The sequence below is a fragment of the Tyto alba genome, unplaced genomic scaffold (genome assembly GCF_018691265.1).
Source record: "Tyto alba isolate M040663 unplaced genomic scaffold, T.alba_DEE_v4.0 Super-Scaffold_7, whole genome shotgun sequence".
Lineage (NCBI taxonomy): Eukaryota > Metazoa > Chordata > Aves > Strigiformes > Tytonidae > Tyto > Tyto alba.
Genome location: NW_024881328.1, coordinates 12,082,405 through 12,106,500, shown reverse-complemented (window position 1 = coordinate 12,106,500; position 24,096 = coordinate 12,082,405). Strand labels below are relative to the sequence as shown.

General features: G+C 39.4%; 1 protein-coding gene across 11 annotated transcripts in view; it reads left to right on the top strand.

Moving 5' to 3' along the window:
• Nucleotides 1-24,096, top strand: part of KALRN (kalirin RhoGEF kinase) — a 523,685-nt gene that overhangs the window by 245,497 nt on the left and 254,092 nt on the right. For all 11 annotated transcript variants that reach the window (XM_042784358.1, XM_042784355.1, XM_042784351.1 and 8 more), the window contains exons 8-9: nt 3,462-3,593; nt 10,017-10,247. In XM_042784358.1, the coding sequence (XP_042640292.1) occupies nt 3,462-3,593; nt 10,017-10,247 (363 nt within the window). The remainder of the gene's footprint in view (nt 1-3,461; nt 3,594-10,016; nt 10,248-24,096) is intronic.

Below are 24,096 nucleotides of genomic sequence, written 5' to 3'. Positions count from 1 at the left end.
ATTTTGGGTCAGAGAAGTGCACAAGCAGAATTACTATTTAAGGTAGTAGGTGTTAGATGCACACACTAGACATTTATGCTGATTGTCTGAAAATTGACCTCTGACCATTTGTTTCATATTTCCTTACTCCCCAACCAGGAAAACTACTGTTCTCATCTCTCATCTCTGCCTGGATGTCTCTAAGCATATCTTCAACTCCCCTATTTGAGGAAAATAAATGAAAAAGAGAGGAAAAGAAAAAGGGAGGAAGAATTTGAGGAAAGGGAGGACAGGAAAAGCCAGTTGATATCTATAAGATGCAGGGATAAGACCAAGAGAACTTATTCATTAGACAGGGAAATGCCAGAAACAACAATAGGAAATATACAATTAGCTGCATACAAAAAATTTAAGGCATCAAGAGATATTATAGGTCACTGAGGAAAGCAGTTTCATGGCCTTCTTCCCATCTTTCCCTGCAGCCATTCTGGAGTATGAAAGTACACTAGAGTTTGTTTTTAATTTTTTCGGGGCCTAGAACAAGCACCCCAGTTATCCTGCAACTTCCATGCAGAGGCCTAGCAAGCAGTAATCAAGAACTGCAAAAAATGTGGAGAAATATGGACAACAAAATGTCTGAGCTGTGTTTCGAGCAACTGTGTGATACAGCATAGCAGTCCCTGAGGAGTGCTAGCAAGAAGTGGTCTGAGAATAGATTATTAACTGACCTAATACAGAATTTGCAACTTAGATGAATAGGTTGTAAATCAGGAGTAAGTGTAGATCATTACTTTAAAGTTACTTTTGGATTGGATTGGAGGAACAAAAGTACTCTAGAGAATTTTATTTTTTAGGGGAAATTTTTCTTTATCTTTCCTGAAGTCTTGAAAAACATGAACAATTATTGGAGCCTGTCATTTCAAATCATACTTAAGCAGCTTTTATGTCCCGAATTGGAGCTATTCTAGTCTATGGGCTAACTAGAAATTTAAGCAATTAATTTAAATGGTATTGAGTATCCAGTGGACAGTAATAGCTCCTGTTCCAAACTAACAGTTAGCAATTTACAGTTTTAAATACATCTTTTTTCAATTCACTGAAATGGTGATTTTGTGATAAGAGTATGTTTCTAGCATGAACGGTTATATTTAATAAAGATTTTGTGTCTGCCACAGTGTGAGACAAATAATAAAAATTAACATAGCTGCTTTTTTCAAAATATCCAAATCAATTGTCTTATGGTATGAACAAGGACTTTGCAAAAATCCTTAAAAAAAAATTTGCTTTCCCTGTGTGAATCTATACACACAGCACAGACCACCATGCACTGGTTTAGGGTATCAGAGTAAAACCCTAACAGGGCGCTTTTCTTAAAATTTTTTTAAAACAGATGATGTCAACTGCTCCTGCTAGTGGCTGAAGGGATGTAATTACCGATGTAATTTTTGATGTGTCATTGTCTATATACAAGAGATATATAAGAGAAAGATAGATGTGAGACAAGGTGGAAATGTGGTTATGTGCATAGGATCTTGAGACTTCTCCCACCTACTCTGTAAATCACAGTCTGGGGATTTGGCAATATATGAGTAACATAACTATAAGAACTTGTACTAAAATTGGTAGAATTCAGTAGTTTTGATAAGAGTCATAACTGTGATTCCAGCAGCAGGAGAACTGGTCTATAAGATGTAAAGGTCTTTTCTTCACTGTTTCAACCAAGAGGTTCATGTAACAGCCCCAAAAGGGATTGATCTCATGTCCCTGCTCTTAAAACTGCATTGGAAATTATGTGAATTCCATTACCTTGGCATAAAATATGATCACTTCAGCTTTATGCAAGAGTGTATGGGGATTTTTTCTGAAGAGATTCAACAGATCAGGAGTCAAATCAACACAAGAGAACCTGCCATCCTTGCTGCCAGTCTTCTAGAAAGCACAGTTTTCACTGGTAGATTTGGACTTTGTAGACATGCACATTTAGGAATTCATCTTTGTCACTGAATCTCTGAATCTTTGTGTACTGAAAAGAAGTGTTTACAATGCAAACACTTTATAGTCTTGATTACACATCAGCATGGTGAATAGCTTTACACTGCTAATATAAAAGGATGCTGATGCCATAGCCAGAGTTGAATTGGAATTCTTTGCTTTGAATCTTACAGCCCTTCATGCTGTGAGTGAGTGCATTAGTAACAAGCCACAGGTGAGCACTTCAAGAGTGGATAAAGCTGTGATCCTGGGGCTACTTTTGTGGCATTATGCATTCACCCTACAGGGTACTGCATCTGTTGGATAATTAGCTGGGGTTTTTTTTGTTGGTGTTTTTTTTTTTTGTTGGGTTTTTTTGTTTTTTTTTTTTTTTTTTTTTATAAATAGCACCAAAATATGGCAGACTGGTTTAACAGAAAGATGGAGGAAGAGAATATATTCATGAGAAGTAGTGAGGTGGCATTAGGCATTTACTATGGACAAAATATAAGCATGTGAGCTGTGTCATTGAAGTAAGCTCTGCCTAAAAGAAAAACAGGATGGGAACCTTAGAGACTAAATTCCTCTTTTCTTTTACAGAACAGGCAGCACCCAGGAGAGAATCTCCAATTTGTTCTGCCAAAGTGCATCAGCACTGTTCTGGAGGCCTTTAAGAGTGGAAAAATATTTTTTTCCATCCCTCTGCTCCCTGAAGCCATTCAGTTTCTGGCTATCTGTTAAGGCTTCCAACCAAGGTGCTAAACCATATCAGTTGCAATGGCAATGATTTTTTTCTCCCTTTTCACGGATGTCTGCCCACCAGGAACTGGACTGAGACCAGCAGCTCATTTTGCATTGGCTGCTTAGCAGCCATCAGATGCTAATGGTATCTGATCACTGCTGACCTGGGCCAGAAACAAATGTGTGACCCAGGGGTTTGAAGCCTTGGTATCCTATTAGCAATCCCGCTGAGCTGGCCCCGGGTTGAGAACTTCTTGAATACAGACTGTCTGCCTTTCACTGAAATGAATGTCAGCACTGATTTTAATGGGAGTTTTCTATTGCTCAAATGAGTAGTGTTAAGGACAGGTAAGCCACTGAGGGAAGACTGACAGCTGAGGCAATGCCAAATACAGCTGGAGCTTTACCTGTGTGCTTCTGTGCTTCATGCTGATGTTGCAGCCTCCGTTTTTGGAACGCGATGTTGTAGCCTCCCTGCGTTGTAAGCAAATATTCTTAGAATGGGTGTTTTCTGAGCCTGGTTGAAGGAGGTTTTGTTTTTAATCCAGAAGAAACAGAAAACGTTCCTTTGGATCTAGGTGTTTTTCAGGTACTGAGGAGGTGACAGAAATGTGCTGTTTGGGGGTGACCAAAAGGAGTAATTCATAACTGTTACATTTTCCTCAGCTCTTGATGCAATCATATATGGCACTCTACAAACAAAGTTTTTTTAACATTGATGAGATGTTGTTCTATGTTACTGTAGCTCATTGTTCCTGGAATTGTTTCAGTTCCTTTCAGGTGTAGATGCCTGGTGCAAAATGTGCAGTGAAGGAGGCCTCCCCTCAGAAATGCAAGACCTGGAACTGGCCATCCATCATCATCAGACCCTGTATGAACAAGTAACACAGGCCTACACAGAGGTATGTGCTTCCCAGAGAAGAATGTGAGTGTTTGTTAAGTGATAACAGATATTTGACTGCATTTTGGAGCTTGCTTTTCTAAATGAGATGGGTTCTGCTTTTCATTTCTGCAGTTTTTTCAAAGGAGTCAAGTCTAATCCCAGGCTGTAGGAGGCAACTCCCAGTAATTTGCTTGTAAAGGCACAACAGGACAAATCTGAGGGACAAATCCCATACAGAAATGAAATATAGAACTAGTGTTGCCATCCCAAAGAAGAGCTGCTTCACTGCCTTTGCTGAACAGGGAACCCCTTTAAGCCACCAGTAGCTTTACCCCTTCTGCTTTCATTTTGTGAATGAGTCCTGGCTCTACCACAGGTATGCTAATGGGAACAGGATGCTGAAGGCTTTTGCATTCAATATACGAAGTCACAGAGTCACAATGAATGAGAGTCACACAGAAGTCACAGTGAATGCTGCAGAAGACTGTGCTTTAGATAGAATGATAGAATCTAGAATCATTTAGGTTGGAAAATACTCTTAAGATCATTGACTCCGACAGTTAACCTAGCACTGCCAAGTCCACCACTAAACCATGTCCCTAAGTGCCACATCAGATGCATTTGTTCACACTGTTGTCAAATACCTCAGACCTAAATAGGGTATGTGTTTTTATTCTTTAAAAGAGGGTGCCAAATATGCTAAGACTAAAACATATTCTCTGACATTTTGTCAAAAAAAACATAAAATTCTTCACTTGTTTTTTCCCCCATCCAGGCTGAAGCATTAAATAAAAGCTACCAACAAACAGCCAACATTCAGTGCATATGACTCTGCAGGCCACTCTCTGTGTTTAGTCCACTTCATTTTGCAAAAGGGCTGAAGGACCTCCCTGGCATCTGGGAGGACTTCTTTCAGGAATGAGGCCAGTCTAGACGTTTACCCCAAGCAGGGGCCGACCTGCAGATTACCTTGGCGGTGGGAAGCCATGTATATTGTCTGTTCTGTTCTGTCATTCATGTCTCCAGGACACAAGCTTGTTGGAAAGTAATCCACAGATCATCTGAATGCTTGGGTTTAGTTGGGTTTTTCATTTTCCTGTACTGTGCTGTGCCTGACTCTCTCTCTGGTTATCAAGGGATTTTTTTCTCCGTGCAGCGTTTTGCAAGCTGAACCAGAGGGCTGTGGTAGTACTTGTGATACTTAGTAAGTTACCAAGTGAAGACTCCAGAACAGAACCCCTCTATTCCATGCTTAGCCCTTGCTCTGGTCATCATGTTCTTAGAAGAATCTATAGTATAAAATAGAAGAGGATTTGCTAATCTAGGCTTGGTGGTAGGCACTCGTGCATACTCAGTGAAGTTGTACAGATACTTTGATGATGAATGGAAGGAATGTTAGATAGAAATCTCTTATTTTTTGAATACCTGAAGGAATTTGGGAGTTAATCAATTAGAATGAGCAAGTCTGGGTTGCAATCGCAAAGGGCAATTTCTTATACAATACTCAGGCTTCTCAGGAAAAGTGGATTGTGAGCAAACATAGAATCCATTGACCTCTAGTTACAACTGTGAATTTTATAAATGTGCCTGGTCAGGTGAAATTAAGGGTTTTTTTTCTTGCATTTAAAAATTATTTCTAAAAATTAAATAAAATTGAGATTAAATTAAAACATAATAATGTTTGAAACTGGCATGTTGTTTATCAGCCCCAATGTTATTTTTTGTGAAATGGAAATTAATTTAAAACTCATTATCAAAAGCAACCTTTAATATGCGTATTGATTTTTCTGGGGCTTCCTCAGAAAGCTATAACTTCTCACAGACACAGGTGTTTAAAACATTTCTATATTATTTCACAAATAAGTATATTTTAAACAGTATATAGAATTGCCAGAAAGGTTACAGTCTGTTATTTCGGAAATGTTCATCCCTTTTCCCACAGCTACATGGTGATCTGAAAAGCCTTAGGAGTTCTGCCTCCTATCCACATGCCTATTTCTACAATCTAGATAATGCCTCTTGCCCATAGAAAACAATATTTCTTCCCCCAGAGCTCTCTATGTGGGATGAAAATTGTAGCTTTTTCTTTTCTTTCTTTTCCTACAGAGTCATTGAAAATCTTTCTCTATTTCTGTAATTCTAAGAGATTTGTAATAGAATGAACATTCCTTGGAATAACCATTTTATATGGATATTTAATAGGATATTAATTAGCATTTAATAAGATATATGGGCCTATTCTGTTCTGTTACAGTATTTAACAAAGCAGTTCAGATTCACTGCAGGCACCTAAGAAGAAACGCATAAAGAATCTTAAGGAGACTCATTTTTTTCTTTCTATCTTGCCATGGTTGTAGCCATAATTATTTGCCTTCTTTCTTTTATTGCACTTGAGTGAAGCTCAGAAATAGTGGAGACAGAGGTCATGGGCCTGCTATGCAATACACAGCTAAGCAATCCTCTCCTGTGCTAAACTAAGCTGCTGGCAGAACAGCCCTTCCTCCTCCTGAGAATCAAGCGGTACTCTTGCTTTTAGTTTGGGTGGAAAGGTGCTGGAGGGAAGAGATACACGAGATGTATGCCTTTGGCAGATTCCCCTCTTGAAAAAAGAGTTTCTCTAGATGTCTATTGCCAGGGTGTGTTTGTTTCTCCACCGGTGTTTCTAGTGGATGAACAGAAGGAGACAAACTTGGGACACCCCTGCTGAGGACAGTACTGATTTAGTAAAGAGAAGGAGGGAGAGAGAGAAAGGTTTTCTTCTGTCAGGCTTGAGCCTACTTGAGGGTAACAGCATCTTACTCACTGTGATTTGATTAACTGCATTTTACTGTCTGTTCCTAGATGCATGATATATTTACTCTAAAGACCATTTTTTTTTCCTAGTGCAAATTGTAGCTGTTTCACAGATGGCACCATTAGCCTAGTCACTTGCAAGGCTTTGGAGGTCCTTCTGACCCACTATATAGAATATCTACAGATTTTAACTTGTTTCCTAGCTATGTATACAGCATCCATGGAGATTATTTCCACTAGCACAACAAAATCTATTTTTCAGTTCACCCAAGGTCACATAACTTCTTACAGAAGCATTTGCATACTGCCCATCCTAGCCCTTCTCCTACCATGAAGCCAAAATGTGGGATTGCCATATGACAGGAGTGAATATGTATGTTGTGTCTGGTGGTGAGTTAAACCTTCTCAGAAAGTCCAGCAGCAATTCTGTACTTTTCAAAATAAGCGAGAAGTGGTCAAATTTGTTTTGACAAACGTAGCACTGGCACTTACAGCGACTGCTAGTCATGCTGAGTGCAGGTTGATTCAGTTTAAGACTCTTGCAGTACTTCTTAAAAATACATTGTAAATGAGACGTGAGTGAAGTGGTGCAACTAAGCTGGGTTGTTGATGATTGTGTCCTTGCACGGTCCTTGAAAAATTCAGAAGACTCACATGAAAAGAGATTTGGTAATTTACTTTTGCAGTTATAAGGAGAACATGGAAATGACTGAAAGAGCACAGTAGATAGTTTCTCCGTTCGTGAAGCTGTTCCCTTCCTTTCTGAAATATATTCATTGGTGGACTCTGAGAGCACAAACCTTCTGTGCCCATTGATTGGGAATGCAGTAATATTCACAACAAATATACTTTCAGAAAAGAAATTTTTTAAGCCAAAGAACTTCAGAGCTGCAGAAGGTATGAAATCCTGGAATATATATCTATATACTGAGTACCACAGATTGCCACTGTGCTCCTTGCCATATATTTACATGGTATGACAGGACAAGCATGTAAATTGGAGAGCAGGAGAGCACTTCTAATAGTCTCTGATTTGTGTTAATGATTATTAGCAGGACAACACAAGCACTTGAAGTCTGGCATTTATCTCTGGCTGTGCAGAGAATAACTGGAAGGCTGTGTCCATCACGGAAAAATCATAAATCGTAATCTCCAAGGCTTTTTAGACAGACAGCAGGAACAAATTATCATGCAATAGATAAAAGCCTAAATCCCGTAGAAGAAAAAAGAGTGAGAGAATGCAGAAATGTACTTGCTTTTTCCCTTACACCACAAATCTGGGAAAATATTGTCCTGTCTCAGCTTCAGAAAAAGCAGGGACATACAAGCTGTTGGCTTTGAAACAGTCTTTTTGTTCTGCATTGCTCCTACGTCTGAGACTTTCTATTGCAAAGGCCTTGTTGACTGTATTCATCCACTAGTCATCTCTGGAAGAACACTTTTTTGTAAGATGACTGAATTTAGTCTGGTGTTTTGATCAGTCATAACTAGTATACAAAATATTTTACCCAAGGATCTGTAACCCTCAAAATGGAAGGATTTCAGGATTACACCTCTGGAAGGCAAAAAAAACACCATGCAGGACCTGCACTCAGGAGATTCTGTAGGTATGAATAGGTCTATATTATGGCACAAAGCTTCCAGGAGAGTTGTCCTGAGTAAAGCATGTTTGTCATATTGTCTGTGCAATCACATATCTCTTACTGGTAAACTTTTAAAACTTTATTGTTAGTCCCGATTCTGTTGTGATTTCTATCTGTAAATCAGCAGGGACTTTACTAAAAGCATTGTAACACCACCCAGGGACAGATTCAGACAAACTGTAAGCCTGAAGGCCAGTAACAGGAACACAATGAATTTAGCCAGTGCAAAGAGTGAGTTTCTGGTCTAATAAGCAGCTCCCAAGTGTGTGCATAGCCTTGGTTTCCAGTTCCCAGTGATTAAATTGTTGCTGATTATCTTCCCACAGATAGAATAGGATGTAGTATGCCTTATCTCCTTCTCTGTCTAGAAGCTGCTTCTTCCCGCCTGGCAGTTATTGCCACCTCCATAATGTTGCCAAGGTAACACCTGTGCCTCAGTGTTCCCTCTGAAAATCCTCCCTCATATCACCATTATCCACTGCTGTTGGTGAGCAGTCATTCCCTCTGTGACCCCAGAAGGCACTAGCATGTGCAAATTGTTCCAGCTGGTCTTCAGCAGCAACTGAATTTGAGTATGGAAAGCTATTCCCTATGGACTCTCCAGTTATTTCCTGATCTAATTCCAAATTGCCCTGAATATTTAAAAAATCTCCAAGGATCTGCCTAAGCCCACCTAATAGTCATAAATATGATGAGATTTGACTCCCACATTTGCCAGTATAAATCTCAAAGGCTCTCTTGATTTCTCTGAAAATGCAGCAGATAGACACTGCTATAACAGACTCGGACGTAGCATGGCTTGCCAAAAGACACAGGTTTGGATATTAAAGAGTATTTGTGCAACATTTGAACAAGTAAATTATAATACAGAAACAAATGAGAGTCGGAAATCCTTGAGATGTGTTTTAACTTTTATAATGTTCAAAATTTAAACTGGATGAAGAACATTCATTAAGCCATTCTCTGGCAAAATTGGTGATTGGGATTGCATAGAAATAAAAACACTTTTCAGAAAATCTTGTCATTTTCACTGAAGTTTGTTTCAGAGGGAAAAGAGAAAAGCAGGCTGGGAAGAGCAGAGGGATTCTGATAGTGTCCTCATTTACCATTTCTGTTGAACAAAATATTTTAACTTTGCAATCTGCAACTGAAAAATATTTCAGAAAGCCATTTTTAGAGAACCAGTGCATGTGCACACTTGTTAATAGCAGTTTGTTTTTTATGGTTCCATTTTTCATTTTGCCTCTGCAATATGAAAATGCTCCAGGAATGTTCCAGGAAAAAAATCGAGCATTAAAAAATCTGGCATTCTGGGTTTTTTTTAATGCCCAAATGCCTTTGCATCTGCAAATGTGTTTTAATATGCTCAAAAAAGGTTACATGTGTGCAGAGGGCTTTGCATTTGCCAGCAAACTTTGTAGCCCATTGAAAATGGAGACTGTAGGTCCCTCTGAGCTGTTCCTGGGGAAGAAAAGAATCACTATCATATACTAATTTCTTTTTCACTGCCACTGAATGAAATACAGAATCTGAATGTCACACTTCTCAACATATATGCATACTTAGTAATCCTACGAAGAAAGGACTCTCCCTTATCATACAGAATATGAATGACTCTGCCATCTGTGGTTTTCTTAAAATGCCACCTCCTCAGAAAAACAGGCCCACTAGTGCAAATGCCACCTGTCATCGACTAGTATATGTCAAGAATGTTCAGTGCCCAAGTGTCAGAACATAATACAGTCTGGGGATCTCTGTCTCTGTGTGTGCAGTCCCAACAGTACAGTATCTGTGCCCCTGCTGAGTGACACAGCAGGCTCACTAGGAAGCAAAGGCAAGTGCTGAATGTATAAGTACAAGTCAAAAAGAGATGTTATGAGGCCTTTCTTCCTTTTTGACTAAAATAAAGAAAACACACAGGGAAAAAGTATCAGCTAGACTGTTCTCTGTTGGCTATTGGATGTTTAAGTATTAGTGCAGTGAAGTAGACCTGTTTCTTCACTCAGGTGAGCCAGGATGGAAAAGCCTTGCTGGATGTCCTACAGCGTCCCTTGAGCCCTGGGAATTCTGAATCCCTCACTGCTACTGCAAACTACTCCAAGGCTGTTCACCAGGTGTTGGATGTGGTACATGAAGTTTTGCATCACCAGCGGCGCCTAGAGAGCATCTGGCAACACAGAAAGGTCCGGCTACATCAAAGGCTGCAGCTCTGTGTTTTCCAGCAAGATGTTCAACAGGTAATATCATTACTAAAGGAGATAAAAATGACCCTTTCTTTGCAGTCATAAAGATTTTTTGGTGATCATCTGGAAGATACTGTCATAATCAAGATTTCACACGCAGCCCTTTCTATGCTAGAAATATGCTAAAATCCTAATGCACCTTTCAGTACCCCTCAGTTTCATGTTGGAATCATCAATCAGTCCACTGATTATTGATCAGTTCATTCCCCACAAGAACAGAACACTATTTTCAGTGGTTAATTTTTCATAAATGAGCATTTCACTGCAGGTGTTCTACTGGTCGTGGGAAAGTGATGTTTAATAGAAAAAAGAATTTCAAGCGTAAAAAGTAATTGAACTGTGGTATATTTCACCTTCCTATGTGGAAACAATACAGATACAGAACTTTTAGTAGCAGTGTTTAGATGATCTTTGCGTTATTACCACTTACGGAGTCCAAATACCTGTGGTATGAGTTTGCTGGCTCAAATGAACTACACAGCCTGATGTGCAGAGCCCACCTCCAGAAATACAGCGTATGCGGTACAGCCTCACCTCTGAGATCTTAGGCTGCAGGTGACTAACTTTCCTCTCCCAAAGGAATCCGTTTGAATACCAGCGCAGCAGCGTAACTGACAGTAAGTATGAGATGCTATGTTTGTAGTTGCCAAATATGCAAGTACAATCAACAGGTGTTACAGGGCTCTGCTCATTCAGGATGGTATGGTTTGTTTAAGGGCCCCACTACAGCCTGAAGCAGATGTTGGTAACAATATGGTACTTGCTTTAAATGAAGAGGCTGAATGCTCTAATCATGTTTATGGAGCATTCTAATGTCCCTGGGGTTCTTTATGTCATTGCCTCCCTCCAAGTGAAAAATGAGGTAGAAACAGAGCAACAAAGCTGTCACATGTAAAATAGACATGAACCAGCAAGGACAGGAGACACGCAAATTTTATTCAGTGTGCAAATTTGTGGTCCTGTTAGTGCTGTAATTGGAGTGCACCAGCACAGACAGAACTGTGGCTGTAGATATCTTCTGCAAATATCTATGACTATTTCTTTGTCAGTCTTGAAAAGTTTGCCAGAATTTTTACCTGCTCAGTTTTTCCTATAAAACCACACAGATAGTCATACCATATATATAACTAAAACTGGGATTGAATATAACAGATGCTTAATTCAAGCAACTTCATTTTCCTTGTGTGTCAGCAAACATACTGCATGGTAATGAAATTCATAAACTATATATTAAATAGAGTATGTACTTGGAATTCTGCTAGAGTACTCTCTGAAAACTATATAAAGTTAATACCATTTTGGGGTTAAACTCTCAAAAATAAAAAGTTGTAAATTCTGATATTATTATGCTTTTTCCAATTGTGGTATATAATGTCAATAAGAATCCATATTATTTTAGGTATTCTTCATCCCCTAGGGTGATTTACACTTTTGGTCAATCTTTCCAACCTGAAACTTTCTCTCTTACATCTTCTGAAATCAGTAGAAGTGTTTATGAGGTTCATTCAGGAAACCCATTCAGACTTTTACTTCCCACATAAGCAAGGCAATGAGGCTGTGTCACTGGTTTTCAAAAGGAACAGATCTTTTGTACGTACTCTGAGTTTTGGTGAGAGGAAGAGAAAGAAGCGGTAACAGTCACTGGAGTACAATCACGTTAGAGAGCATTACTCTGTGTGAGTTCTGTTGGCAGCAATCTTTCCAAATTTTTCTCCTAATGGATAGTTATTATCTAGGAAGCAACAACTTAATGACAGACATGTTTCTGCCCTAGCACACACTTACTGGAGGCATCTTTTTGTCCTACTTAAGAAAGTAGAGGGGAAGAGATGAATCATTCTGTTCACTAAACATCTGTACTATTCAAGATAAATGCTTTGTAACTCATAAGTGAAATTATCGGCTGAACAGAAATATGAAGTCTAGATTCCATGGTGAGGAGGAGGATATTTGAGTATGTTGATGGGTTGGGTTTTTTTGAAAACTATCACCTGCTATATATCTGTCATGCAATTTCTATTATGCTTATTTTGTTAAATGCCCACCTTGGCATGTGAAGCTGTCTACCTGTATGTTGTCACTAATCATAAGTAACATTTATCTATAATAATGTGTTGTCTTGTTGGAATTTAATAACCTTTAACTGAGTCCTTCCTGGTAAAGTCTAAAAAGAAAAGACGTAGGAGAACAAATCCTGCCAGGAGAACCCCGAGTTTATTAAACTTCACTTTCTTCCAGGCAAGTAATGATACAGTGCAGTTTCTCTACAGAAGATGCTCCTTTTCCCTTTCCACACAGCTCAAAATTGTGTTCTCACAGACACAGTTTTCCCTATCAGGATGTCCCATGGCTCAACTTCTCTACCTGTTAACCAGCGCAGTAAAAATTCCGGTGAAAGATGATCTCCATGTCAGAACTTACACTCCCTCACTTGTTCATCTATACCTTTCTCTTCATGTCAGCTGTTCTGTATCAATCTTGTCTTAAAAGCAGATGTGAATAGGGACAGGTTTTGTTGTGTTGCAGTTTCCTAATGCAGACTCCAGGATTATTTTCCATCCTCTCAGTCTGACATTAACAGCATTAATAGCTTTTGGTAAAGACATATCTTCAAGAAGAAATTCTTATGAATCTTGAGAGATCAATAATTCCTCACCTAACTACTGCAATTAGTCTTGCCAGAGGGATCAAGTATTTAGGCATGCAATATCAGGTGTTTATAGAGAGGTCTTGCAAAACTGGTTAGCTGGATGAAGTCTTTATGTAGGCAAAGTGTGTGCCTTTTGGTCTGGATTTAAGGGTTAAGCTGTGTTAAACAGGGCTCATTCATATCATTCCTGGTGTATTATGTACCATTTGCAGAGCCAGGCTACATGCTGTATGCATTACTGACAGGTCAGGTCTATGTTCTCCAATAGTTTCACACTGTCGAGGAAATCCTTTTGATTCTAGCTGGGTTTCAGTTTGGATTGCACAAAAACTGTAAATATTTAAAATGGTGCATTAAAAGAAGTAAAAGTAATTTTTAGTCTGACATAGAAAGTCAGGCATCCTTACAGTCATGTCATAACCAAAATACCAGTTGTGCTGTAGGAAAAAGAAGAAAGTTTAGGCAATGTGGATTGCCAAGTTACAAAATTAATGTAAGAAATGTTATATGCTATAAAATATCATTAGAAGTAATCACTACCTCACACCATCAGACATTTTACAAGATTATTTGCTATTATATTTATGTATTAATACAATTACATCAATTTGCACATGTGAACCAAGGTACATAATGGTGTGCTAAGGACAATGAGTTATGTATATATAACATTTTAAAGAAGGAAAGAAAATAAATGCTGTGAAACTTCATTTGCAGTTTTCACAGGAAATGGAGCACCATTCACACAAAAGGGATAGCAGTTAAGACAATTTGTGAGCTGTTATAAAGCTCTATGCAGACAGGAACTGACAAGGAACTCCTTTAACACCAAAAGTATTTAGGATCATTATAAAAATGTTGGGTTGCCAAGTGTGTAAAATACTTAATTGCTTCAGTTGTTTTTTAGAAGTTCTCTATCGTTTTAGATAGGGAAGAGCTGTGCTGTTTGATCCTTTTAGAAGTGGGAGGAGGTGCTGAGATTCTGTCCTGCAAGGGAGGAAGAAAAATCCCTTTGACATCCATACTGATATTCTGTAATTGCTGCAGATGATTCAGCCTGGTTTTGGTAGCTTTTCCTTTTTGCCCCTCTCTGCTCTGGGTCTTCCACTTCTGCGGACTGTTTACCAGCAAATTAACAACATTTTAATTTCTGTTGAGATTTGAAATTGTTCTCATGTTGTCTCCAATTTCTATTGCTTTCCACTGTTACATCCTGATTTACCCTGCCTGCCCCTACCTGCATCTCTCCACTACAGTATGTTCCCTTTGCCCCCGTGAACAGAAACACTGAAACAGCAAGGGTAACATAAGGGTTGTACCCGGAACAGATGTTACCAAGCAGCCTTAGAAATAGATGAAGTAAATTTATGACACTGTTCTTCACCCTGTTGCCTCCCCCATCCCCTTTGTTTCATATAGGCAATAATTTTGTCTGAATTCTCTCACTTCATAAACTCATTCAAGTGAAACTGTAAAGCCCGAAGCATACCTATTAAAGTAGAAGGAAAATGGAGACCCATCAGATGCTTTATTGAAATGATCTGTGCAAGCCTTGAACTTGGTATGTTAAAGCACTTTCATGACAGAACAGTCAAACTGCTACTCTTACTCTGCAGGCTTCATTCCTTCTCAGAAATTCTCAGTCTTTCCATCATTTTCATGCATACACACCAACACTCGGCCTGACACAGGCAGCCTTTTTCTCCACAGTTTCACATGATTCTCTCAAGGTCACTGCTGCTGCTGCTTCATTCTTACTTCATTTTTGTTGTGATGGTTACCTGTAAAAGAAGAGCTGGAAAATAGGTGGATGTAGAGGTATTGTGTGTGGTGGTGGAGTTTCTTGGCTGTGTACAAAGCCTTGAGATAGCTGTGGTGGCTCTGCATGGTAAAATGGAACATCCTGCTCATGCCAGATGAAGACCAGTGGTAAACAGCACGATGACAGTAACAAATGCTTACTGCCAAGAGGGCAGGCACGTACTAAGAAAGCCAGGACTGTTGCCATACCAGCTGTAGTGATGTCTCAGATTCTCTTGGTCATTGAAAAGGTCAAGCTAGACCAGTGTCAGGTTCACCTGGATTTCTCTAAATCTGTTGATCTGTGTTCTGTTGGCTTCATGCCCAGATACACTAATGGACATAGCTTTGGTTTCCTTGTGTGGTTATCTGCCTCTGGTGATGGATAAAAAGGCCATGTGGCCATACTGATATCGTTACATTTACCAGCTGCCATTGCTGTGTGAGATTGCAAAGGAAAGGCTGTCTCTCTTCATAACCAAACACTTTTACTTGTAATCTGTCTGGCTTTTACTGGCCAAGAAAACAGATCAGGGCATGATCCTGACATCATTTGTATGGAAAAATGTCCTGCCAACATCTATTTGTCTCCATACACTATCTGAGAATGCTGAGCACTTCATGTGATGCATGTGATCTACATGGTCCATTTGCTAGGATATTCAAGGCAGTTCATGATTCATTTAGCTCTCACACAAGATTTTAGAGGATTTGGTCTGTACATCCCCCCACACACGCACACATACACTCAGTTGTTTTGATCACTTCAAGGCAATGAAGAGTTCTCCAACATTCTGTAGTTTTCCAACTTGTCATAGTTTGTTCCAAAGACAGAAGAAATCTGACTATATATCTCCTTTTATGTTTTGTTTACAATAATACCTCCACTGGGTCTTGTAAAACAAGAGATTTATTTGTAAACAATTGCTAAGAAAAAATAACATTGTAATCAAGTCAAGATTATATTTACTACCATATGATTTTAGCCACAGCACCCTGCAAAAATACATCACATGCTCTGTGTGTCATCTGAGCAGATTTAGCCTGCAAATAGCTAACACTGACAGATCACTAATTAACACATTACAATTCAAAGCATCCTAGAGAATTTTCACAGCCCCTTTGGTAAATTTGTCAAGTAATGAGATGCGCTCAGTGTTTGTCACTTATATGTTTACATTTTCAAAGTATTACTGCTGTACTTTCTCTGAGCTTAGAAGGTATATGTAACCAAACCAGCCATAAGGTTGAAATATTACTTGATAGTGAGTAGAGGTTCTAACTATGGTTGTATTGGCCCCAAAAAATTAATGAAAAAGGAACTCAGAGTCAGTGCTGTTAAAACTACTTGGCAGCCTTCTCCCAGTGGGATGTAACAGGAGAGAAAACAACTTTTTGTTATTCATGACTGAGAGATAAATACCTCTGGTTTCACTAACCCTGTCCTTCCAGCAATTGTTGAGGTCAGATTGTCCACACCTGGTTTATTATCTGATATAAATATCTCACCACACAATTCTGATAGATCATCATACAACTATTACCTACATAGCTCTAAAGGACTAACTTAATAAGATGTGCACGTGTTTCCAAACCCATGTTATGTCTCTAACTGCCTCTTATTTAGTACTTGTCTGCTTTATTATTTGTGCAGTAAAGGATGGTACATTTGTAGTAAAGGGATTTTTTGTTTGTTTGTTTTCATTCACTCTTTGTCACAGACCATGCAATAAAACATCTTGGAAATTGCTTCTTTAGAGCAATTTTCATTCCATTCCTTTTGTTCCTGCCAAAGGAACTGGCATGTTTTCAGGCAATGTGAATGCAAGTCTAGGCAATGGAGAGATTCGTGGCCCCACTCATCTTCTGAAGAGGACTAACAAGTAACCAACACTGACACTGATTTGAAAGTAAAGTGGTGGTATATTTGTGCTGATTAGTATCCTGCAGATATTATGAAATGAATTAATAATGACATGGCCATTTAAATAACACAAGACTAGCTGAGTGACTTAGTTGCTTAGTTTGAACTGTTAAAAAAGGACTGTCATTCCTTAATTTGAACCCACCGTGTCATAGGAGTTTCAGATGATTTCTACTGGCTATATATGTGCCTCTAAGGTCTGGTGACAGCAGGGAGAGTAGGAGAGTAAGAGCACCCTGCACAGCTATACAATCCCTATTGCTCAATGACCAGATTGTGTTAGATTTGCCACACAAGGCAACCGTGCTAGGAAGGAGAATATTGCCCCCATATTTCTTCAGTTTCTGGTGATTTCATATGGATGTTTCTCTAGTTCCTTTAGCTTGCAAAGGCACAGAGCATTTATGGACAGTGTGCTCAGGGTTGTCCAACCTAAACAGGACAGGGTTGTTGGAAAAAGAACACAGCTGAAAGAAATAACATGCATTTTTACCTATTTACCAGTAACTCTGGCATAGAAATCTGCCCTTCGAGGGGCCACAGTGTAGCTTCCCAAGTGAGGAGTGCAAATACATGCCACTTTGATATTTGAACATGTTCAGTCAGTGGCTGTTGGTATAGAACTAGGCTCTGTGTTTCTGGCCAGGCAGTCACATTTGCACCCTGTAACCACTGATCAGTGTGTGTTATAAGAACACCTCAGAGATGTCTCAGTCTATCAAGCCTAAGTTAATTGCTTTAAATACTTCTAACTCCTATGAGAGAGAGAGGGATCTCTGTTCTAAACTTCTGACAATGCTCTTTAAATATAGATGAGTGTTATCTTGTATTTTTTTGTGCCAAAACTCTTCACAAAGAACTATAGGTTTAAATTATTACATTTTCATTTAATGATATTTATTCTGGAAATTCCTTAAGGGTTGCTGATTAACAATACTCTATCATCTTCATAATTTGATTTAAGATGTAACTTGAAATTATCTGGAAACAACCTTTGTGTCTTTCTTCCTTTAGTTACTAAGTCAAGCAGACAATCATTCTTTGTGCTTTTAAACAGTCACTGATTTAAAAATAATAATGATCACTTTTTAATTTATACCCAGAGCAGAAGTTCTAGGGATATCAAACTTCAGGGGCCAGCTTCAGTTACCAACTGAAGTTTACTTAGCATTGATGTACAAGCAGTGTGAGAACACTTTGATGAGCTTCACAGCTGTCTTGGGAAATAGGATCAGAAGAAATCTGAACCAGCCAGCTTTATTTCTGAACCTATTGAAGTGAGAAGAGGAACTGAAAAAAAAAAAAAATCCTTTGTACCCCAAAAAGCGTTTCTTCTTGTTTAGAGAACTGTCAGTCCTTCAAGACCTAGTCCTTTCAGATGGTCTGTTTTGCTGTTTCCTGAACTTCAAATGTTTGGATTCTTACTGAGAGTTTAGGAACCTCTAAGAAGGCCTTCTGAAAACCCCCTGAAATCCTACTGACTCACTGAGGTTTTGGATCTACCTCATAGTGGATGAAGAGGACATAATTCATAGTATGAAGAAGTGGAGAAGGTGATATAAAGATACAGGAAGTTCTCTGTAGGTACATGCAAGGTCTGGATTTATCCTGCCTGTCCTTAGGAGTGTAACTGAATCATCCAAGTCAGGAGCATAATGTATAGTTTCGTTTTATAGACAACAGAGAGACACTGACAACATCAGACAACTCTGTCTAAGATCTGAATTGTACCCTGGATACTTCTATCTCTTACTGTTGACTGTTGGGGAAATAATGATAAGGTAAGTTCTTCAGACAAGACCTTCAGTTTATTGCCTAATGTTGGGTGAGATGTATTACAATGCATGAGCCCAACCCTGTATGGTGCAGAGCACCTCTAGCCATCATGCCTGGCCACTCAGTGCCTTTCTGATCCAAGATTTCCTTTACAGCAATCTGCAAGGAAGTCAGTCCTAGGCAAACTGCTAAAATTTACTGTTATGGTTAAGCAGAATTGTCCTCCTTATATATCATATTCTCATTGTCTATTTCTATCCCAAGATTGTTTGTATGTCAGCATCCATGAAAATATGATGTGTAGTTTATTGTTTCTGAAAGTCACTGTTGGCTCTCATTGTCATGGCAAAGGAGGAGAAAGAATCAGGCTTGTCTGTTACTGATTAGGCCTACAAAAATAGTAGGGCTGCAGTGGTGAAAGAAGAGAAATAAAATAGAGTTTTCTCCAGAAATATGTATATTTTTTGAAAGCAACTGCTGGAATGAGTAATAGTCACCGAGGACATGGAGAAAAATAAGGTCTTTGAATAAACATACGCTGGAATGCCAGAAGACTTTCTCCCCTGTAACTTCAGGAAGTAACAATAACAGTAGTACTTCTTGCTTATTGTGGTTGCTTTCATCTCAGGATTATGGGTTTTCTAAAAGGTTGATGTTGAGCGACTTACCAAAGGTCACTGAAAGCTTTATGACTAGAACTCTTCATGTCAGGATGTCTGATTCACAAATCCTTGCTCTAAACCCTCAAAGTCATTGCTACTACAGTTTTGCCCCTTATGAAAAGGTCTTATAGGATTTATTGGGACTATCTAAAAATGAAATAAGGGTCTGTTATGCTAAGAAATAAATATGCTATTTTAGGCATTGGTTTAGGACTCCAAAATAATAATTCTTTTCTACTCCATTTGTTTCCCTTGATCTTTCCTTCCAATTGTCTCCTCACATGGCCTCCCAGATTTTTCATGATCCTGCCTGTCACTCAGGGTGATCAATCCTCTTTTGTATTGCTTTAGACTGATCACCAGCAAAAGGTACTTTCACTGAAGTGAGAAAAAACCTATGCAGACAACAAAGAGGGTAATGATAGCTAGTTCCTAAAGTACAACTATAACAATTTCACTGTGTTTTCCTCCACGGAGCAGCTGCTCAGCCAGCTGGTTACTTTCCCCCTCGGGTAATGAATTGCACTCATGATTTGAGATTATTATATCTTTCTGGGTAGAAAAGCCCAATTTAGGTTGAGCTGATCTGGCACCATGACCTATTTCTGCTAGCTGCTCCTCTCCGTGCTAGTCATTCCCACTAGCTCTTGCTCCTCCTTCTAGCAGGTCTACTTTACTCCATGCCACAAAGTACTTTTACTAGCTCTGCTCCATACAGCTGTGCTCTGCAGCAGCTCTTTACTCTGTTAGCAACTCCTGTTGGCCGTGCCTTGTTTCAGTAGCTGCCCTACCTAACCAACTTGACTGAAGGGTTCTGCTATTTCTGTCCTTGGAAGAGAGGTTATGCACTATTTAGGACTAAACACAGTGTTTTAACTCACAGGAGACTTTTAAGCAACTTCATGTGTTTCATATTCCTCATATGGAACTCTTACACAAAGCTTCTTGCTTGTTTTTTAAAGCTGTAATCTTTGGATTGTAGTTCTGGAAGCTATTGCCTAGGCTGGAGTGACCCTTCAGGCACATTTAGACAGAGTTGGTTGGCTCAGACTCCTGTATACTGTTACAGCTATAAACTTTATTTTACGTTACGCTATGATTCCCTTTTAACAAAAATGTCTTTCAATTGTGAAAACATGCAAAACAAACATATTTCAGGCCTGTCTGTTGGTCTTTTACCTTTCTCCTCCCTTTGTTTTGATAGTTCTTTCCTTGTTGTTTCTTTCCTGCCTTTTGGGGTTTTTGGATGGGACATGTGTTGAGGGATGGAGAAAATTACTTTTATTTTTGGCTTCAGCAACATACAAAACATTATGACCTTGAGACAGTTCCCTTCCCAAATAAGGAGGAAATGTTGGGGGTAGGAAAACCACAAAATGAATTTTTTTTTTTTTATTTTTATTTCTCTCTCCCTCCAGCAAAAACAAAAAGTAAATTTAAACAATCAAAATGTATTTTGGGGTATTGTTTCTGCTTGCTTACCTCCTCAGGTTTTCAAAGTGCATGAGGTATCAGGAAACCAGAAGAGAAGGAGGCTCAGGATGAGGGGATGCCATATTCTGGGATACACCAAGCTAAGGATAAAAACATAAGAAACTGAGCATTTTTTCACAGGAAACTTCATTTTGGGGAATTAGAACTTTTCATTAAATAGATGCTCTTAGGGCAAGTCTCCAACCACTTCTGTCCCTCATTCCGCCCTTGAGTCTCACTCCTGGAATCTTTTAGGTGGCTGCTCTTCTCTCTTGAACAGCTCAGGGTTATTTCTTGCTGAAAGGGCTTTTCATAAGAAATATGAAAATTCTTACGGTTTCTACTTGTCCTACTTGTACATATATTCTAGTTTATTATTGCATTACCAGCCTGTCAGGGGACTCGGAGCTCAGCATCCATTTGCTTGCCTCCCCACAAACAGCTTCTCATCACTGTTATCCATGGCCTCATGTGGTGAATCTGTAAGGTCATTGGCCTTTCACCCTTCAAAACCCTCACAGGATCTATCTCTGCTGTGACATGTAGAAGAAATGAGCCATACGGTTATAGGTAGGTTACACAGAGATGCAAACATCCTGGGCTTTTTATTTTAGCTCTGCTGTGTCTTGCATACTGAGTGCCTAGCTCAGTATGGGGTCTGTATGCTACATGCAAAGCTTATCACATGCCACAGTCATTTACTCCTTTCCCCACTTACTTGCAGTACTGAGCTGTGACTTCTCTGCCCTGGGACACTATGTGTCAAGTGCAGCTGGTTTGCTTGAGCAGTGATTGGCAGACAGGCAGGGGAAGCAAAAGAGATGCTGCAGTGGCCCTACAGCAGGAGAAATGCTGTGGTGAAGGTCTGAATCCCTGGGCAGGACCCACTGACAGAGGAACCTTGCCATGAGGTCGAACACAGCCTCGTGCTGCATTCCTTTCTTCCTGCACACAGCCTGACACATAAGAGTATCTTAAACTGGGAGATAAATTGTTTGAGACATCAGGCTATTTATTTAAAAGACAAAGAAGAGATCCTAGAAAAGTCCGTGATGGAGAATAGCCACTCCTGGCATTCAGGGCATTTCTTTCATCCTTGTTCTACTTCTCCTTCCCCACATGGTTTGCACTTTCATATTTTCCCTCTAGTCTCAAATCAGGTCAGAGCCCCATGAGGAAAGGTTACTTTTTCCCAGCTGTTGGCACAGTGCTCAGCCCCAAAGGGCTCTGACGCTGGCAGGGGTGTTTAAGACTACTGCAGCATTGTGCCATTCTGGTGAGTTTTTCCGTTACTGGAATGAGACTAGGTACCAAGATCCATTTGTCCCATTTGGGATTTGTTCTCTTAGTAAAACTGTCTTTGCTGTGTGCTGTGATTGTAAGCCTTGTCAAACCAAGATGGTTACATCTTCTGCTCCCAATAGTAACCTAAAGCAGCACTTTATTTAATATCTTGGTCAATCAGCAGTTTTCTTTGTGGTGAATCAGACAACTCAAGCACAGTGGGGAGTGCCTACATGAAGCCTGGAGCATATTGCTTGCATTAAAGACTACTCTGTTGTAAAGCTCATCCTTGCTTTATCAGTCCTTTCTAATTGTTAATTGCCTTTAAACATCTTGTTTAAACTAGTAACAGTTTAGGTGGGTTGATACTATCAAAAGGTAGACAGTACTTTCTAAATTAGGAGAGCAGTCTCAGGTTAGTACATTGGTGGCAGTACCAGACAGTGACCCAGAGCACTGAAATTAGGAGCCAGCCATGTACATTGCTCTTTTCCTACTGAGGAGACAAGGAGTGTGTTTCCTAAGGTAGGTGCCTACCCGATTTAACATTAGACTTTTATATTTCTGCCTATACTAACACAGTTATGCTCTGTTACAGCTGGAGCTGAAAAAACACATAGTAAATGGGTTCAGGATTAATTTTGTTTGGTTGGTTTTTGTTGTTGTTTTGTTGGGAGTTTTTTTGTTTTCTTTTTGTTTTGTTTTGTTTTTTCTCCCTGATTGTTTAGTGGCTACCACTGAACATTTAAGGGTAGCAGTAATGATATAATTATCATAGTCTGGCATTTACCTATCAGTGGATTTCTTGGCTTTACAGACAGGGAAACTGAGGCAATGAAAGGGGCCATAAATCAGATCAGGGTTGGAACTGTGGAGAAAAGTCCTTTTTTTTTCTGAATCTTTATCCACCCCCTATTTTGTTTTGTAGGCATATCTGTCACTGACGTTGGCAGAATTAAACCCAATTGCTATATTTACATATTTGAGGATAACATACTTTTCTAAAGAGTTCATGTAGCTCCTTTTTTTTTTTTCATTCCTGTGTACTTGCTCTATTTCTTGGGGACCTTTTACATTTTGGACAGTCTCACTGAGAAAAAAAATGAAGCCAACATATGCAAGGAAAATACTTCACAAGCCACAAAGGGCCACACTTTCAAATGCATGAATTTCTCTATGGGATCAGAATGCTTTTCCTCATAAACATGAAAATCAGCACTGTGATGCTGTGTTCACAAACATGAAAATGAGCTGTAATGATAGCTGTTATTAGAAACAAAAACTCGGAGGTCAACACCTTGGAAGTCAAAATCAGAGCTTCCAATCAGAAATCTAAATCAGCTGAGTCCTGCAGGTGTCTCTACTTACTATCAGATCTGCAAATGCTTTTTTTCTGTTGGTCTGATGCCAGATAAGCAAAATAGAGAGTTACTAGAGGTAGGAGGAGACACAAGATGCTAATTAATTATTTGAGGAATTAAAAAAACCCCTAGTACACATGGCTACAGCATAGTCTGAGCATTAACTCAGTGTACAAGAAGTTTCTAATCTGCTGGTGCTTAAGAGCTGTAGAGATTCCCTACTTCAGTGCACATGAGGTAGAAGCTGGACAGCCATTGAGAGTGCACAGGTAATTCTGTTCTGGGGTAGCTCCAGAACATAAGTTAAAGTGGTGGAAACAACCGTAGAAGAAAATGAAAGGGAGGTTTCCTTGAGCAAAAAAAACCAAGAGCTTTTCAGGTTGCCTTTGCCTCAATATCCACTCTTCCTGGGACAGTGTTCTTTCCCATCCTCTTGAGCTGTGAGAGACCTGGGCATATTGTTTCAGGAAACTCTATGTCCAAGCAAGCACCCCAGCTTTGGGGAGCCAGATCTACCACTAGAGCTGGCCCTGGCCCTGCCTGGTCTGGCAGTTGCACCCTGATCTGAAAGGACAAAGGTGGGACAAGAAATGGAGACCTGGGGAAAGCGTATTAGCCTCAGAAGGGGCAAAATCACTGTTCTAACTAGTGCTATGGACAGCAACAACAGAAATCTTCTATAGGAGCTGTATATATGATTCTATATTTTCTTACAAAGAAGATATTTCCGAATATTACCAGTGTTAAGAGAATGACAGATCTGATTAGCTGTATTGTTAATCCATCACACTACAGCTAAGTGCCAGGTATGATTCCGGAGTGTTGAAGAAAAGGCTCACAAACGGCAACACCAGCAGCATAACTGCAGAAGAAATAATCTACCTGCCAGCCTCGAGAAGCCTCATGCAGAGCA